The sequence below is a fragment of the Festucalex cinctus genome, chromosome 3 (genome assembly GCF_051991245.1).
Source record: "Festucalex cinctus isolate MCC-2025b chromosome 3, RoL_Fcin_1.0, whole genome shotgun sequence".
Classification (NCBI taxonomy): Eukaryota; Metazoa; Chordata; class Actinopteri; order Syngnathiformes; family Syngnathidae; genus Festucalex; species Festucalex cinctus.
The window spans coordinates 21546585-21566068 of record NC_135413.1 but is presented as its reverse complement, the minus strand read 5'-3'; the positions used below and the strand labels follow the sequence as shown (position 1 = coordinate 21566068).

The 19484-nt window shown below is 40.3% G+C and overlaps 1 protein-coding gene across 2 annotated transcripts in view; it reads left to right on the top strand.

Annotated features, from left to right (window-relative positions):
* Positions 1–19484, top strand: part of LOC144016019 (neural-cadherin-like) — a 126815-nt gene that overhangs the window by 31605 nt on the left and 75726 nt on the right. For both annotated transcript variants that reach the window (XM_077516627.1, XM_077516628.1), the window contains exons 2-3: positions 14369–14566; positions 18004–18229. In XM_077516627.1, the coding sequence (XP_077372753.1) occupies positions 14369–14566; positions 18004–18229 (424 nt within the window). The remainder of the gene's footprint in view (positions 1–14368; positions 14567–18003; positions 18230–19484) is intronic.

Sequence of the window (19484 nt, the reverse complement as noted above, 5' to 3'; positions counted from 1 at the left end):
AACGGTTTCGCAGTGACCGAGCTGCTCTCTTGTCTCGCAGTCAGTGCAGCAGTGCAGCAGCCTGCATCACACAGATTTCTCTTTCACTTGGCTTGCTTCACCTGCAGCTTTAGCATCTGGGCTCGTTCACACTTGCGTGGGTGCTCAGTGTACTATACCGCAACCATAATATTCAAGTAAGTTGACCTGAGCCCGCAATCAGCTGACATCCTGTGCATATGGCCGCATCCTCAGAATACAAGCTTATTTGCGTTGACAGAAACAGTTTTAGATTCAATTTTGTGTTCAGAAACGCTACAAACTGTGATTTTTTTCCCCCCTCATTCACATATGCATTTCGCACAGCATGTGCTTGAATAACAAACAGTAATGTCTGTGTGTTACATTCAATATTTGCCCAATTAATTACTGTGCCTTTTGATATTTGTTCAGGTTTTCCCGGACTTGCACTTGCACCCTTTTTAATTTTGTGTTTGTCTTTGTTTCTGTTACGTGTTGTGGCATTTTTAGCTAGCAAAAAATCCCAAAACAATATGCTCTCCATCTGTCATGACTGGGTCATGCCAGGGTTAAGTTTGGGTCGTGCAAGGGTCATGTTTGGGTCATGACCGCGAGGTCAAGTGTCTGTTGTGAACTGTTGTTTTGAACTGATGTAATCGGCTTCAAGTTTCAACTGGTTTTAGCTATGTAATGTCATGAGCATGAGCATATGATGTCAAGAATCTTTAATCTCTTTTCTTTCTAGTCAACAGCCAATCAGATAATTCCATGTCAGCCCTGTTAACCACATGTCTAGCCACAGCCAATCCGGTCAATCCGATCATTTCACTGTCTATTTAAGAAAAACCGAGAAGTGTGTGTTTGTGGGATTATTATCTCTGTTCCTCGGTGTACTTCCACAGCCCAAGTTAGCTTACTTGTTGCTTTTCGTTTAGTTAAGTTATGTGAATAAAACGGTAAAATCTTATTTATGTCTGCGTTTTTGGGATTCAACCTCAGAACCTAACACCATCAAAACATAAAATAATAGAGTGCCAGAACATCTCCTGCATTTGGTGTCTTGGCTAATGAAAGCAGTTATGCCAACATATCAAACTTTTTTTTAAATTTTTGATTCTTCAACATTTTCCATAATTTTGACATGAATCGTAATGACAAATGTTTACAGTGAGTGACTATCAATAATGGTGCTAAAAATGTGAAAACAACTGGTATAGAAAATTAATTAGTGGTTATCTTAAATATTGTAAAGTTTATTGCCATATTGTTGTATATAGTAAGTAGCTAGCTCCTACAAACAACCACTGTTTGAATGATCAAATATAAAGTAAATAGTAGTGAAGTGCAAACATTAGATTATATTCATCAGTATTATCAGATTAAATGTAGGAAAATTTGCAGGGCCCAGATAATAAGCAGAAATATATAAGGCACATTTTTAATGATGAACACAACCACATAAAAATTGTAGGTGGTGAAATTACCCTGAAAATAGCATAAGGTTCATGGGGCTAATTAACATTTCCAAGCTTGGCATATCATTCCATAAACCAATTAAGGTTATCATAACTCTACTGGAGCCCATCTATGTGAAGGTGTGTGGGAAGCCGACAACACTCTCCTCAAGTGCCTGAGCTCAGAAGTTTGGAGCTTTTTACACTTCCCAATTCTTTGACTGGCAGACCCCACAAATTGAATTTGCACATGTATTAAATATAAGACATTTGAAAAAAACAAAAACAAAACTATTTTTATTTATTTATTTACAATGTACTACCTTGATGGTGAGTAAATCTGTGGATTTGCAATTTTAGCTTTTATTGAGTAATCGTCATTTGAGATCTTAATTATATCAAAATCAATCTTAATTTGTTATGGTTTGTTATGTTTTCTCTCCTTTAGCTTTAATGGGAACTCCTTTCCTCGAAATGCTACTCCAATCACTGGTGTGGTGTATGTGATTGACAAACAGATGTTTTGATATGAGTGTGTGATAATAGATGGCCTGATGTTTACATTGTGCGTGTATAACTGTGCTTCGAAATTATTTTTTGTTACGCTCCCCCCAGGAAGAAGAAAATATTTCACGCCGCCCCCACCCTACTCTCCACTGTGACTATAAATCGCATCATTTGTCTATAATTTTTTTAAATACACCTCTGCAGAGCTGCTAATTCTCCTGGCACACTCTCTGACAATGCAAGTGGCACTGCCATCTACTGTAGAGGATGCGCAATTACACTTTATTCCAGTATGAAAAAAATAAAATTCGCAAGGGTCACACGTGCCTATCCTGGCATGCAAATCTGTCTGCCTGCACTGCAATCAAATCCACCTAAATCACGTTACACCACCTGCGCCACCTCTTAGACCTGCTTTTTGCGAGTCTACTACTATTGACGACTCAGTTGTTTTGTTCATCAAATTGCCAGATTATCTGGCCTGGATTTTTCGGGGGCTCGTCTGCTCGTCTGCCCGAACGCCCAACAACGTAGCGCGGTCTACCAAATTCACAAACATAATAAACGAGACTTTCCCGGCACAAATAATGAAGATGTGCCCATTTTTATGCCAAGTGCACAGGCACCTGTCAACAAAAACAGGGCCTTTAGAATGCATTAGAAAGACACAAATGTTTTTCAGTCTATCGTGGCCCCTAAAATTTTATAGACATCCACAAACCCCACATTATAATCCTATTACTTTAATAAAAATTAATCAAGCAAAAATATTTTCTAAGTACCTAGTGCTTTTCATAGCAAATACTATTAAATTCTTCTCTCTACAGTGTATGGCTATACACCGTAAGAGACATTTTATGTCTGTATTTTTCTGCTATTATTGGCTTTATTTGTCATCTTTACTGTGACACAATCTGATATCCAGTCAGAGAGCATTCTGGTCATTTTAACTTTAATATCCTGGCTCATCAAAAAGGGTGAGTCTGAGTTGGTGTGAGAGTGTGTGCGCTAATAAAAAAAAAATGTGCATGTGCATATTATATATTCATTGGAGTCTCTTCTCTATGCAGTTGTCAGTGGGATTGTGAAAGACATTAAAATGATATAAAAATAATTTCTCATACAACATTGCAAAAGCAACATTTGTAGAAGTCTTCTCTGCACATTGCTCTTATATTTCTATCATGTTTGACCAAAAGGAAATACAAGACGGTATTCATTGAAATGCATTTTCAAATATTTAAATGGATACTGTACAGTTATAAACACAAGTGTTTGAGCTTTTGCTTTTGTCCAAATACTCCTCTGTTATGAGCAAGCATGAAGAAAAATAAACAAATAGCCATTAGGCAAATATATATAAATAAAAAAGGGAAAACAAAATGTTCATCTGATGTGTTCATGCTCTGTTGCTCATCCTAATAGAAAAGCTCCACAGATTTTTAATTGTGCATGAATATTGTGTGTGGTTTGATTGTTATATCCTTCACCTCATATTGTCCTGTATAATTGACATTTTAAATGCTGTTTGTTTGTTTGTTTGTTTCAACTTCTCCGCATCATCACACAAAATTGTGGCTATTTTAATGACGGTTGTGAAATGGAAAAGATTTATCAATGTAACTGAGCATGTCCAATACTCACTTTTCATAGTAGGCTACATTGACGCTATAGTCTCGGTGGCCATGGCAGCCCCGTTTCAGGTCACCATGGACAAAACAGGACGCTTGTGAGATCACTTGGGGGGGCCTAGATATGCCAACGTGACAGGCCATGATTGCCATAGAGGCCTGACAAGGCCGTCATGATGTAAATGAGCTATTAAAAAGGTGTGAATACAACTAAACCTGACACTACTTATTGCCAAACTTGGAGACTGTTTGTGGTAGGATGGAATGCATACTACCGGTATATGTATTCCCTGGCATCTCCGTGTCCTTTTATGTTATGGCATTTAACTCACATTTTGCAATGATTCTCATAGTGCATGGTAACGGTTTCATCCAGCTCAGCGTGTAATGGTCAACGGGCTTGTTCTATATTATGACTGGTGGGTACAGTTTAGAAGTGTCTGTCGCATACATAGAAAAGTGCCCACATTTGCCACCAACAACTCTTCTAAAGCTAAGCTATGTGTTTAATTAACCTACAATGCCCGCCGGGCATACCTGTTTATAATGCTTAATGAATGCGTGTGTGCGAGAGTTAGAAAAAGAGAGTGCGCTTGTTCGCAATTCCTGGCAGTGAAATTCACTTCGCAGTGTGCATGTGAATAAGGCTCTTTTACAGGTTCAGTACAAAAGATGGATTAGTGCTTTTAAGTTGTTGACAAAAATATTATGAACACACCCGTCGCCATTGGCCCGCCTACCAAGATGATTGTGCTCCCATTTGAGGCATGGATCTCTAAAAAAGAAACTTTTTTATTGTGGCATTTTTCATTGTAGTGTGTTTAAAATACTAATGTTGAGTTGTTTATCACTAAGACATGAAGAAACAGTGGTGGGATTTGGTTTGACTGGTGGCCTTCAACTTACCCCGGGATCGATACCAACTATTGAAACTAAACTACGCAAAAGCATGTGCCAATATTCCTTCAGGTGCAGACGTGAAGACTCAGTTTGTAAACAGGAGCACACGGAAAAGATGAGACTTGGCCACGCCCAACTCATTTTGTAGGTAAAAACACACGGTAGTCTGGCGAGCCTTGGCCACGCCCACCCAAATCAGCTTGTTTGATGCTAGGCTATTATTATTAATATTAGATCTACCTAGTGGAGCCTGCAACTCTACAACAAGGTACAATTTGGTAAAAAAAAAAACTTTTGATACAGAATTAGGTCGTCTAGAGGATGGTTGGTGTCATTGCTGCACAGCTCATTTCAGGGGATCTTTAATGAAAATAATGTTACGCAGGCCTACGCTGGCTTACAAATACGTCAATGTTGGCATGTGAGAGTCTTATACATTTTTTAAAGTGAAGCTGCAAGTTTTTTTGTTTGGTATTGTATACTGCGGCAAAACATGTCTGTATATAACATGTACGTAGTCACATGACCAGTGTACGGCAAGTGAGGAAGGACATACTAAATTAGTGTCGGCAACTAAGGAGCCCCTTGAAAAAGAAACCACGGGAGCCACATAAAATGCATCTAAAATGAGGTTGGATTTTGCTTTCCTTTCACCATTCAAACAGGTGGCCAGTTCGAAGCGATATGTCAACGTATCAGCCATATTGGATGTGGCAATTCTGTTCGCCATTAAATCGGCAAATAATTAGTAAGATTTAGTTAGATTGGGATAATACAATCAAAGTTAATTGTTCCTTATTAATCCAATGGGTTGTGGCTTGATGATCCATCTCCAAGGAGAAACTGAACAAGGCTTCTTTACAAATACCTTTACTTTGCCTCCTCCAACACGGTTGCGGCATCAACGTACTTACTATGGCGTTCCCGTCTACTGTATGCGTATGTACTGAAAATACTGTCTATGATAATACGTGTCAGCGGGCGCCATTCAATTGATGGATGCACGGAAATGCTACGTGAATTTATCCAACTATATGGGGCAAGTTAATGTATTCATAATATATATATATATATATATATATATTTTTTTTTTTTTTTTTTTGCCAGTGTATAAGTGCTACAACATACTCTCATACTGTACAGTGTTTTTACACTGATGTTGTTCCATTGATCCAGTCCAAATATTCCCTCTTTTATCTGGCCTTTTGTGAGTGTGTGTGTTTGTTCATTTACCCATACCTGTAGGCAGCAGTTGCAAAAAAGTCATTTGGCTCCCATTTGAATTAATTTCAAATATGTAATAAACACAGTGGCATGTTGTGTTCCCGCCCGGATTGTCTTAGCCTTTGGTCTATTCTCAGCCATTGTTGCTGCGTTTGAGCGTTTGTAGCAGCAGGGTCGCTAAGTTAATGTATTCCACATGCTGCTCAATCTCCAGCTGTCATCTGCACATTCTCCTTCAAGCATGAAGCTTGGCTGAGTTGTTTGTTTACATGTTTGTGTGTGTCCGTGATGCCGCGTGTGTAAGGCTTATTCATACAAAAATATTACCCCCCTCTGAATGAACTGATATTAACTTTCCATTCACCTGCACGTAAGACAGCACCCCAGAATTTCTCTCTCGCTTGGGCCATTGCCATTTTTGCTTACACGCACGTTATCTATTTCCATGCAAATATTTGTTGATTTAAATGATTCCCCACGGGGTACAGGGTAACCCAGGGATCCATAACTACACACTGATATTACTCATTATAAATGCTGCCTGTATTAACGTCTTTTCTATTGGAGATCATCTTTTTCCTCCAAAGAAACTGTAGACGCTGCCGGCATTGTATTGTCCCAATACAGTGTAGAGTTACTTTACGTCCAATGCGTCACATAACACTCCTTCCTTCACACTTGTGCCTCTTCTTCCTTTATATTTCCCTCAGTGGATCTTGTGTGTATTCTGTATCTATGATCCTCTGCTTCACTGTTTACTCTCAGCACTCATCCCACACACAGTACGCGTCCTTTTACCGTGGGCAGTGTACACTCCATGTGTACACAACAGTCTATATGTGCACTCGAGACAACTTTTCTCTTGATTCCGCAAGCCACTTAGCAACGTTATACAGCAACTACCCAAGGAGAGGATTAACAGCAGGAAACATAAACAGAACGGCTTGCGGCAAGATAGAACACACACACATGCACGACATATACTTGTGAGCCTCGGCCGAACACACTTACCCCGGGTTTACACCGGTTGCGGTTGCGGTGCGGCTGCGGTGCGGTGCGTCTTGACTGCGTGCTCCGGACGGGTCAATTTTTTGGCCAATCCACACCGGCTCCGCACAGCTGCGGTCCGGCAGCTCCGTCGCCGACCACTTCCCGCCGTGTCTCGCGTGACCACGCGCGATCATGTGGCATTAAAAACAACGACAAACACACAGAAAGTCTGTGCTCAACAGAGAAGCAGAAAGAGAGGTGGACTTTTATTATTTTGTGGCTTTCTACCTCCATTATAAACCTCTCCTCGTCCATGTTCGCTGGTGTCTGAACCGTGAATGAGCACCTCGCACGTTAACTCCAGGCCCGTCTCCGCCCACATCACGTTTTGCTAAGCATGCTTGCGAAATAGGAGCTGGCGAGCGTTTTATCTTGAAAGGTAACCGGAAATTTATTTTGAAACTGAGTCGGTCTTCCTGTCCCGCTCGATGTGTTTTGTGGTAGCTTGCCATTTGCCGGAGGCCTACCGCTGCGGCGTCCGGTAAAAATAGAAAATAGGTCTATCCTTGCGGAAGGGCTGCGGAACGCCGCAGCTGAGACGCAGTCGACACGCAACGCACCCGCAAGCGGTGTAAACTGCACCATTCGAATGAATGGAATCTAATTGTTTGCGTCGCCGGAACGCACCGCAACCGCACCGCAACCGCAACCGGTGTAAACCCGGGGTTATGCGCCCTCGTCATCCACCTTTTTATGATATATCATTATGCCAGCAAATGCGCTTTGCTGTGTACAGTGCAGCATTTTATCACCCCGAGACTTAAGAATCAAACTCGATTTAAGATAAATCCGGTGAGCCTTTACTGTTTTTTTTTTTTTTGTCATTTGATCCCATCTTTTGTCTCCTGTCTTGGGTTGGTGCACCTGGCGAGGGTTGCACACATACTAGATTAGGAGAGAAGTCATTCTTGTATGTTGCTGTGCAAGATATGCTTGTTATGTGCACACTCTTATATACTTCATTATCATTCCTGAACTGATAGGCTTTAATTATCTGCCTTGGCTCTGATTAGTGTCTGTAACAGGCTAATTAGATGGAGTCTTGTAAAATCATCGCCACCATTACCAGAGAGACATGTTGTGAAAAGGCGCCGGCAAGCAAGAAGCAAGGAATGTGTCTTCCTGAAAAGATTTGATACCCGACTAAATGTTAAGAGCCAAAGCTATGATTTCTACGTTGATTAACGACCCTGCTTCACGCTAAAATCTTTATGCCGTACCATTATTCATCAAGTGGATTGTTCCGTTTTACGAAGCAGGATGCTCACGCTTAAATTGCATAAACCACAGCTGTCGACATTTAGGCGATACCATCTGAACATTGATTAGTTTCTCAGCGTCCATGATACAGTGGCAATTTATCTGAAAGGAACTATCGTCAGGATCCAACCCAGAACTTTTCTCACTACAGAGCAACTTTAAAGCCTGGGCAGGCAGATAGATTAATTCTTTTCCCCTTGCTTCTTCCTCCCTATGTTATTATCCCTCTAACAATCCTTTTAGGAGCTGTCACACACTTTGCAGCTATTATGTTGCTGTTGTGAACTCTCTGGAGTGTAACATACTGTATTTCTCATCAAAGTGCATCTTAACTGTAAACCGCTTTCAAAAGAATGAATGAGATTTTTTTTCTTTTTTTTCTTCAAACCAGCTCCTTCATGTTGCAGTACACGTGAGCCAGTGACGAGCAGTGAGGTTGTACATAAGTCGGATACACATAAATATACACAATGTTATTGGCATTCTGTTTACTAGTGCTGTCACTATCGAATGCTTTTTAGAATCGATTAATCCATGAATTATTCAATCAATTAATCAGATTAATTTTAATTTTAAAATGAATTACAAAACCCTTCCCACCCCTTAATTACTGTTTATTAACCAGTGATTGGTGTTTATTTTGTACTTCGTATTCATATAGTGATCGTAAAAAAATGGGGGGTTTTGTTGTACTATGTTACAGGTTTGATCATTGTTTTCCAAAGTAAAAACAGATTTCTGCAAATGTCTTATTTTGATTAAACAAAGATAATCAGTCATGTGATGGCTATGGGCCATCAGGCCACTTTTAATGTTGAATCAATCAATCCATCCATCCATCCATCCATCCATCCATCCATCCATCCATCCATCCATCCATCCATCCATCCATCCATCCATCCATCCATCCATCCATCCATCTATCCAGTCATCCACAGCGGCCACCTACATCATTTGCAAGTGTTTAAAATGTATGGAATTTCATTTTTGAATATGCTTTGGGTGTGCCAATCTCCTACGTCTACATGCCATGTCGAAGGTGCAGAAGCCTTCATTTTAAAGGGAATGATGGGAGCCGCTTCAATTTGTCAGGAGCCAGCTGCCTTCCTTCCCACAATGGCTCAAAATTACACTTCTACCTGCGCTAGTCTAGGAAAATACCAAAAGAAAGGAGTACAATTACACACGAAAATAGTCCCAGTCTTTTAGCTGTCGTAATTTGTAATTTGCTTTAAAACTTTATTTATATTATTTAGATTTTCTTATCAGACGTTATACTGAATTCATGCAATTCTTAGTGGCAACAGTATTGTTGTTGGGAAAATATCAAAGGAAAACAGTTTTATTCCAAGGACAGCACACCCATTCAGTCATTCTCAGGCAGTGAAAGTACTGTTGCTACTTTAATCTTGGATTAAAGGTATCTAAATAGCCACCAGTTAAACTCAGGTGACTGCATAATGGGATTAGAGAGACTTTGGGAGTTTGTGTTTGTCTGACAGAAAGACAGTGACATGCGTATAAACCAGGGGTGGTCAAACTTGGTCCTCGAGGGCCAGAGTGCTGCAGGTTTTGGAGCTTTCCTTCTTCCAACACAAGCTGATTCCAATCAACAGGATCGTTATCAGGCTTATGCAAATCTTGCTGATGAGCTGATCATCTACCAGCTGTGTTGGAGGAGGGAAACAATCCAAAACCTGCAGGACTCCGACCCTCGAGGGTCAAGTATGTCCATCCCTGGTATAAGCTGTTGTATAGTATCGAGTAAGTATCATGTGCTTGGCTGTGACATCACTACTTGCCAATCCTAGTGCTTATGTTCATATGCGTGAGTGTGTGCACGTGTCCCAATACGGGTTCTTTTCTGGGTTGATACCCCTAATGGTTACTTACTTGGCACCTTATCTGACATTTCCTCATGCCACATTGACAAAAGATCACAGCTAATATTTTAAAAATAGTGGCTTAGCTTGCGATACTTGCTCCAATTTTGCCCCATTAAATCCTGTAATGGCATCAGTACAAGTGCTTTAAGTGCCTGATTCTGGTGCACAAAGTACACTGCTGCATTTCAATAGGAAATTTTGAGTGAGGGAAAAAAAAAAACATCGAGTGGTTGAGGCAACCACCTGGGAGCCTAGAGCCCTCATTTATGATTCTAATGAAAAAAAGGTGTAAACCATATGTCTACACTGCCAAGTGGACTTTTACTGCATCTGCACAGATTCCTTCTTGGAAAGTGTGTCATCGTGCATAGATATTTGCTGTTGAAATAGTTCTAGTGATGAATTAGATGTGTTGATTGTTTTATAAGCATAGTTACTAATATTGGCAAGCTAAACAGTAACTTTGGACCCTCCTAATCACCATTATTCCCAAGGATTTTATGCTTGACTTCTACTTTTGTTGCAAAATGTATTCTGTTAATGATGTTGTCATTAAATTTGGGTGGCAGTTCTCACAATATTATAAAATACCGTATTTTCCGCACTATAAGGCGCACCTAAAAGCCTTCAATTTTTTCAAAAGCTGACCATGCACCTTATAATCCAGTGCACCTTATATATGGATCAATATTGAGCCACAACAGTTCTCACTGTCAAGACGCTATCGGTGACCCTGCACGATCGGTGACGCGCACACGCAGAAGATCCCTCCATCTTGGATCGCTAGCTAATACTAATACTTTACCTCAGAGAAAATAATAAAACAGCTGTTTATTCATTTTGGGAGTAAATTGAGTTGTCAGAAAGCTGGTTTGTAATCTATTAATACAGTTTGACTGACCTATCTGACTGTTTTGTTGACAGCGCAGCACCATCTAATGGATGCATAACGTAACCCCAGCCTCTACTGTAGCGCCTTATATATGAAAAAAGTTTTAAAATATGTCATTCATTGAAGGTGCGCCTTATAATGCGGTGCGCCTTATATATGGAAAACGTTTGAAAATATGTCATATATTGAAGGTGTGCCTTATAATGAGGTGCACCTTATAGTGTGGAAAATACGGTAATGCCTTTTTTTAAAGGACAAAACCCACCATTTTGCTTGAAGTTGTCATAGTTTAAAGCCTTTTTGATCCAGAAAAAAAGCTGGATGCTGATGAAAGCTTACCTGCCAACATCCACACTTCAGCATTTAAGAACAAACCTGAGCCAAGATCAATGTGCAAAGACTGTTCATGAAATTGTTGTGGCACTACGTTATTATGTAGATAGCAACAATATCTGATAATCATTCCTAGTTATTCTTCAATGTGGCTGCTGCTGTTTATTTTTGCTGTCAAACCTGGCACACTAGTTGATAATTGGATTCAGGGAATCTTCTTAGTCACTCTAGTGAGCTGGGAACCAAATGCCTGCAGCCATGAGGCATCCAGAGTGAGCCCCTGTGGGATGATAAAGGAAACTTTTCAGAGATTTGCTCGAGGAGACTGTGGCTGAGGTGTTGTCCCGTTGAACCCACTGGAGTCTCAATAGAGAATGGAAATATAGGCTTTGCTAGAGAATTTGCCCCCGTGCTTTTGTAGATATACTGTTGGTAATTCCTCACACGCTGAAATACAAACAAATTTGTGTGCCATCCTTTGACAGCATATTATCGTTTCACTCTTACTTCAGTAGCATCACATGGCTCTGTCTGCTTGTGCCTCGATCAAATCTACCAAAATCGTGTTACACCACATTGCGCCACCATTTAGACCTGCCTTTTCCAAATCTAAAGAGTCTACTTTTTCTCAGAAATTTGCGAGATGTGCCGGAGGCGTGTCAGTCGGAACACTCAACAGGTGTAGCGCATTTACCGAATTCACAAACATGCTAAACTAGACTTTCCCCAGCACGGAAATGAGGTACAGGGAATTATGAATTAAGTTCCAAATACCACTCAATTTTGGCACAAATTCTAAAGGCTTAAGTGGACAAGCATACTTGTACAATCACATTACCTTCAATTGAGTTATACAGGTTTTAGGTCACAATAATGGAGGCAAACAGTTTTGCTGTGATTGACCTTGGGCTCATTTTTTACTAAAAACAAGCAAAAAAAAAAACACTAACAAAAAAAAATAAGCAACTGTCATGTCATCTTCAGTCGACAGCAAGTGGCAAAATGGCCGCCCGCTGAGATGGCTTCATAATTCATAATCCACTAATATAATATTAATCAGAATGTCATGTTTAGACTTGTGAGGTCACCTACATAACATATTATTGTCAAGAAATGTTTAAGGTTGACTTCCTCTTTAACAGAAGAAAAATGTTGTTTTGGTTCTCTAGACTTGACTAAATAGGACACATTATGTAAAATTGACTGTTTTAATTGATTGTCTACAAATAGCTTGGTCTCTGGAAGGCCCCATTCATCATGGGTGACAATATACAACCAAATAAATGTAAATAATATCACCCCCACACTGAGTTTCCCCACCCATGGCTTGGCAGATAGCCTGGGCAAACATCAAGCAATGGCCACAGTCCGTTCCATTTAATCAGCTTAAATTTTGGTATGATAAGATGAATTCAGTTTGAAAGTCAACATTCCTCTTTAAAGTAGTAAAACGCTGAAAGAGTCCACTACTCTTTTTTTCATTTTAGATTGCCGGTCTATCTCCAGACTCAATATATGGAATAATGTTTCTCAACCGTAATCCTCGGGCCATATTATCCAGCCTCTTTTCCATGTCTCCCGATTCCAACGCAGGTGATGATCATTATTAAGCTTCTCCATAGCTTGCTAATGAGCTGTCATTAGAATCACCTGCGTTGGAAAAGGGGATACATGGAAAAAGGGCTTGATAGTGTGCCCCAAGGACCAGGGTTGAGAAACACTGCTATACAACATGCATTTTACCTGCTATAGAAAAGCCCGAAGGGTGTAAGCCTGGAAAAGAATCACAAAATAAGAATATAGTTGTCATGGTTTGGGTTGGGGGGTGGTTGTTTTTTATTTTTAGTTATGTCATGGTTTTGGGTTACTTTTGGTTTTGTTTGATTTTATCCTTGTGTTTTTTTTTTTTTTTAGTTCAGTCATGATCTGTGTTTTTAGTCTTGTCAAGTATTGTCAACCAATCAGCACCTTGCCCAGCTGTGTATAATTGTGTCAATTAGTGTGTGTGTATTTATGCTGCATTCGAGGATTGTCAGAAGTCGGAAAAATCCGAGTTGAAACTTCCCAGTTCCGACCTCAAAGCGTTCGGGGTGAAAGTAAACAACAAAAATGGCGGATAGTGATAAATAGTTTATTTCGGTCCTCAAAACTCAATTTGACCTCCAGAAAACTTACCTTTTTTTGCAATTTTGCTTGATTTATTGTTTTAATCTTATTTCATAAGCATTCAATGCAGTTTAGTAGTTTACCGTATAATTTCATGCAGGGATATAGCAGCAATACTGTCACGTATGTTGCGTTACATGAAGTTATGGTGAATATTTATGAATGAAGAAAGCTATCTAGTTTTGTACTCGAGTAAATTGTGTTTTGCCATTCAGAGTGACGTCACATTGTAGTCCGCTGGTGAAGTCAGGGTCCTTTTTTTCCTCCGACTTCGCAAGTGGAATTTCCAAGTTCAAGGGGGTGTTCCCGTACACATTTCCTCGTTTGAACTCGGAAAAGTCTGACTTCCGACCATCCTCGAATGCAGCATTAGTTTCTTGTCTCCCCTCTGTCTGCGTCGATTCATTATTATTTCCCGCTGACATGCTGCCTCATTTTTGCCCCATAGGTTCTCCCAAGTTTGCCTTGTCTGCCTTCCTGGAGTTTGTTTCGTGTTTCTGACCAGTACCTCATCTATCTCTTTGTTTTTGTTCGATTAAATCCCTTCTTTTACTTCACCTCTGCCTCCTTGCCCTGCTCCGTCGCATTTGAGTCCTCCATCGCACCCACGCACCACCACCCATGACATTAGTCTGATTGAGCGAACCGTCAACTGTATTATCTATTCTCTCGTTTGTCTTTTGTAGACCCGAGCACACCCCCACCCCGCACACCCTGGATGGACTTTGATCACTTACACACCGGGTTTCTTTACACATAATTCATTAAGTTGTCTATCTGATCCAGACATACCGTATATGCCTGGACAACAATTTTGTCTCTTATCTGCTCTCTTTTGATGTCAAACCAGATGCTTTGAGTCTAAAAACGCGGAATCGGACCTAGCTGTTCCAATACTTTTGGAGTTGAGTTTATGTCATGATCAGATATGCACCCTGGCTGACTGGCTGCCATGTCTGTGCTCCAGATTCAGCTGGCTGCTTGCCGACGCTGTGCACACACACTTACATGACAGCTGTCACTTTCAGTAGCCATAATGCCATCACTATCTACCATTTCCCCCAGGCCCTGACTGGTACCTGAACAAGGTGAAGCTGACGATCACTGATGTAAATGACAACGTCCCTGAGTGGAACATGAAGCCGTTCCCATACCAGGCTGGAGTGTCCCCTGATGCCACGGCGGGGACCTTTGTCTATCAGCTCCAGGCCCTCGACGGGGACGAGGGAAGAAGCGGGGAGGTTGAATATTTTTTGGCTGATGGTAAGATTTTCGCTGCTCACACTCGCACATCTAAATTAACATGAAAAAATGTGTATGACGCACAATGGAATCATGGGAATAAATCCATGTAGTCAGGCACAGTCACTCAGACAGCCAGCCACAGGCGTTCACACATTCATTCATGCATCCATGCGCTGTGAAGGCATCTATTAGTTATTTTTTTGTCTCCATCACAACATCTCTCAGTATCTCTTTCCGAGGCACGCACATTGACAGCCAGAGGCCTTCACACTTTTGTTCATTCACTTATCGTACATTCCTGCGTATTTGCCTACTCTCTGTTCTTATACACAGACAATCATGAAAACGCACTCAAATACACATGGGGATGTGCTTTAGGGGGTAGAGTTTTTTTTTTTTGCCGTGTCAGAGATGGAAGATGTGCTAATCTTCCCAGTGGGATTTGACAAAACAATCCTGACTTTCCTCTGACTCACATTAGCCCATTGCACTGCTCCCTGACGCAAGCTAAAGAGTAATTGCCAAGAGACACCCGTGATCCATGCTTGCTCAATACTGTGAGGCTAGTATGAAATTGAGCCATAGTTCTGAGCAGCGCAACATTATTTTTCTCTTCAAATTAATGTAATGTGATGTTAAAATCATTTATTCTACCCTTGTATTCTGTGGTTTGGAGTTTGGCGTACCAGACGGGCAGTTCGGTCCCTTCATAATCGATGTCAGTTTGGTCCACATAAGTGGACTTTGCTTCCAGTGAGGGTTGAACAATGCAAAGGGTGCCCTTTGTCACAGAGATTCTGTTCATAACCTTTAAGTATAGAATTTCTAGGCACAGTCGAGATGTTGAGGGGTTATGGTTTGGTGGCCTCAGTATTCAGTCTCTGCTTTTTGCAGATGATGTCAAGCTGCGATCTTCCACTTGCTAAAGCATTTCGCAGCTGACTATAAAGTGGTTGGAATAAGAATCAGCACCTCCAAAACTGAGAGCTTTGGGCAGGGTGTCCCCTACAGGTTGGAAATCAGATCCTTCCCCAAATGGCGTACAAGTCATCTTCATAAGTGAGGGCCGAAAGATGTTGCCATCTTCACCTATGATTATGTGCTGTGTATCATGAGCAAAAGAACAAGATCATGGCTATATCATTATGTTTGTGAGGTCTCCCTTGAAGATAGGGTGGGAAGCTCGCTCATCCAGGAAGGGACTCAGAGTAGAGCATCTGTTCCCCCCATATCAAACGAAGAAAGATGAGGTGGCTCGGGCTCTGCATCTGATTAGGATGCCTCCCCGCTGAGGTGTTTTTAGCACGTCCCACTGCTAGGAAGCCTCAGGGAAGACCCTGGGCACGCCAGAGAGACTTTGTCTCTCGGCTGAAGTGGGAATGCCTCAGGATTCGACTGGAAGAGCTAGACAAAGTGGCCAAGGAGAGGGAAGTCTGGAAGTCATGCATGGATGGAAGATGGATGGAATCTGAAGTTCACTGTAAAACCCTCAAAAGGATGAGCCAGTCTGTCTTTTAAGCTTTATCAGTGGCCTAAAAATTCCATCGTTCACTAAATGTAGCTGAGGAAATTATATCTTAATTTTGTTATTGATACCAACATCTACACTATATAGGCACATAATTTAATCAACCAGGGGTTGGAAGAGTTTTAGACAATTCAATGCTTCATATTATTTGGGAAAAGTTTACTTGAGACCGTGACTCTGTGTGTAAAGCTAGGCAGAAAGGGAAGCTGTTATAGAGGCACATTTTTGTCTATTTTCACTCTGTTAGAGTAATGGGACAGGTGTGTCCATTCTATTGTGCACCAAAACTGTCCATTTAGCAATTTACAATGATTTATCACCACCTTTGTTACAGTTAAAACAACTACTCTCTTATTGGTTTTCCTGAATATGCAATGGTGATTGCAACCGATTACCATTGTTAAGATTTCATACGGCTTATTGCCAGCTTTCTTGTTAGTTTCCGCAACTGAGTTGATTTTAGCCTGTACTATGGGATAATTTGTCTCATTTTGTTTGTTCATTTTGGGCTTGAACAACCCTCCAGATTTGTGCTGATTTCGGCTCACACCAACAACATTTAGAAAACACATTGATTATGATTATAACAAATACAGCACTAATGAATCAATCAGTAAATGAAGTTGCACACAAGCACGCACACGCGTGCACACACCCACGCCCACACTTAAGACATAGCAAGCAAAAAAATGTGGATTAAAAGTAATTTCACTGAAGTAAATTAATATAATGTCTTTCCTGGTTTGTGTTTGGATTATTTCGTCATCAGGTTGCATGGAAGGGATTATGTTTTTCAATTTCTTCTTTTTTAAAAAAAAAAAAATACAACTGTATATAGAATGGCACGTTACAATGTAGGGGAAGATTGTACTGAGAACGGTAAAGGCACTTGTGGAATGTTCCTTTTGTAAAAGGGAGAGAGCAATCAAGTATTAGAGTACATGATGTACTTTTCTCAATAAGCTTTATGTACTGCATCAGAGAGCATTCATTCAGTATCAATTCAATTTTGTATGTGGAAAAAAATATTTGTCTCCACCTTATGAACTCAAATACAGTACAGTCTAAAAAGGACTCCATAATGATGAGCTATGATTCTTCAGACTTCACTGCATCAAAAACTGGCATTATTGTGTAAAGGATATTGCCATGTGTGCTCAGGAACACTTCAGAAAATCAATGCCAGTAAACATAGTTTGTCACTGCATCTACAAATGCAAGTTAAAACTACCATGCAAAGCAAAAGCCATATATCAACAACACCCAGAAAGCATGCCATCTTCTCTGGGCCCTGGATTGACGCAAAGCGGAAAAGTATGTTGTGGTTTGATGAGTTCCCATTCAGATTGTTTTTGGAAATCGTGGATGTTGTGTCTTCTGGGCCAAAGAGGAAAAGCACCATCTGACTATGAATGCTAAAATGTCTTCTGAAAACAGCTTTTGCAGCAACATATGCTGCCATGCTAACAACAGCTTTTTCAGGGATGTCCCTATTTATTAAAGCTAAACAATGCCAAGACACATTCTGCACGTTACAACAGCATGGCTTTGTTGTAAAACAGTGCGAGTAATAGACTTGCCGGCCTGCCAGCAGTCCAGCCCTGTATCCTAATGAAAATGTGTGGCGCATTATGCACAAAATACGACAATGGAAACAAGAGACTGTTGAGCAACTGAAGTTGTACATCAAGAAAGAATGGGACAGAGTTCCATCTACAAACCTTCAACAATTAGTGTCCTCACTTCCCAGACATTTGTTGAGTGTTGTTAAATAGAATGCTGGCATGTTTACAATGCTGGAACATGCTGGCATATTTAACTGTAGATAAAGTATGAGTGCCAATATATAGCTTTGTAAAGAGCTCTCATAAATTCAGCTCAGTATGTTGTGCAGCTGTTGCAATGATGTGTGCATATTTCCTTATAGGTGGCGATGGCTGCTTTGCTGTGGACAAGAAGACAGGCCAGGTGGTGACCACAAAGCAAATGCTTCAGAGGGACAGAGAGTACTTGTTAAGTGTAGTGGCCATTGACGGATTGGGCGGACGCAGCGCACCCGCTATGCTCTCTGTGGTAGCAGGAGCCCGACCGCCGCAGTTTACCAATACAAGCTACTCCATCTCCATACCAGAGAACACGCCTGAAGGACAGCCGTGAGTAGCGCATGTGTAAACAGGAATGAATTATGGCTGATGCACGCAAGCAACATCATTATTTTGCCAACGTAACTCTCTAAACTGCATTACTCCATCTCGCTCGTATTTCTCTGCCAAAAGATGTTGAGAAAACACCACTATGCTGTCCATTTTTAATGAAATACTTTTACATAGGTCTCTCATAAGCTTGAATAAATCTTTGTGGTTGTTGTGATGAATTTACTATTTTAGGTTGCCTTCCTTGAGTATAGATTTTTTTCTACCAAATATCCCATTTAACTCTTTGACCGCCAAAAACGTTTAATAACGATGAGTAAAATCACAACGTATGCCGCCATAAACATTAAATGACATCAACTAAGTTTTTTTTTTATTTTATTTTATTTTTTCTCAGTGCAACGTGTAAGTCCAGAGCTGCCTGGTCAATGGGTTGTGGAATCAAAAACACTAACTATGACCAGCAGATGGAAGCAATGTATATATTTACGTGAACGATCAAAGCCTTTTGTCATATCAACTTTTTTTTCTTCTTTTTTTTGATAATGTGTGGCAGTAAAAGAGTTAATACTATATGACAGGGATATATAAAATGACATCAGCTATAACGATAACTCCACTTAAGCGATATTGGCTGGGTACGGTGCGGTATTTGTTGACCTATGGTGCATACTGCACGAGGACCTAAAACTAACTCGGAGGATCTGTTAAAAGCACATGATTAAATACAGAAAGTCAAGTTAGAAAATGCAATTAATTGATTTTGATTAACTTTACAAGTTGCTAACACTATTTTACGAGTTGAGATTAAATAATAATGATGGTAATTACATCAACTTGATTTAGCATGTCATGTACACTCAAAATTTCCTGTTGGTCGGCTGAAAACAAAATTCAAGTTGGCTTAACTTAATAAACTTAGCTTGTTCCCAATGCAGCTGATTCTAATGACAGCTAATCAGCAAGCTCTGGAAAAGCCTGACAACGATCCTCACCTGTGTTGGAATCGGGAGACATGGAAAACGTTTTTTTTTTTTTAGTTGCCAACTTCAAAATGTGTCCTTATGATAACAGATATTAAGTAAGCAGTACTAGATCATCTTTTACTGAAGAGGAAAAGCTATTTCATCCAAAGTAATATTGTTTATTCAATTCAAATAAGTTGTCACAACTTAGAAAGACTAATAGAAACTGTTGCGTTATTTTTTTTTTAGGCTAAATATTTTTTATTCGACACGTTTAATGACCATCTAGC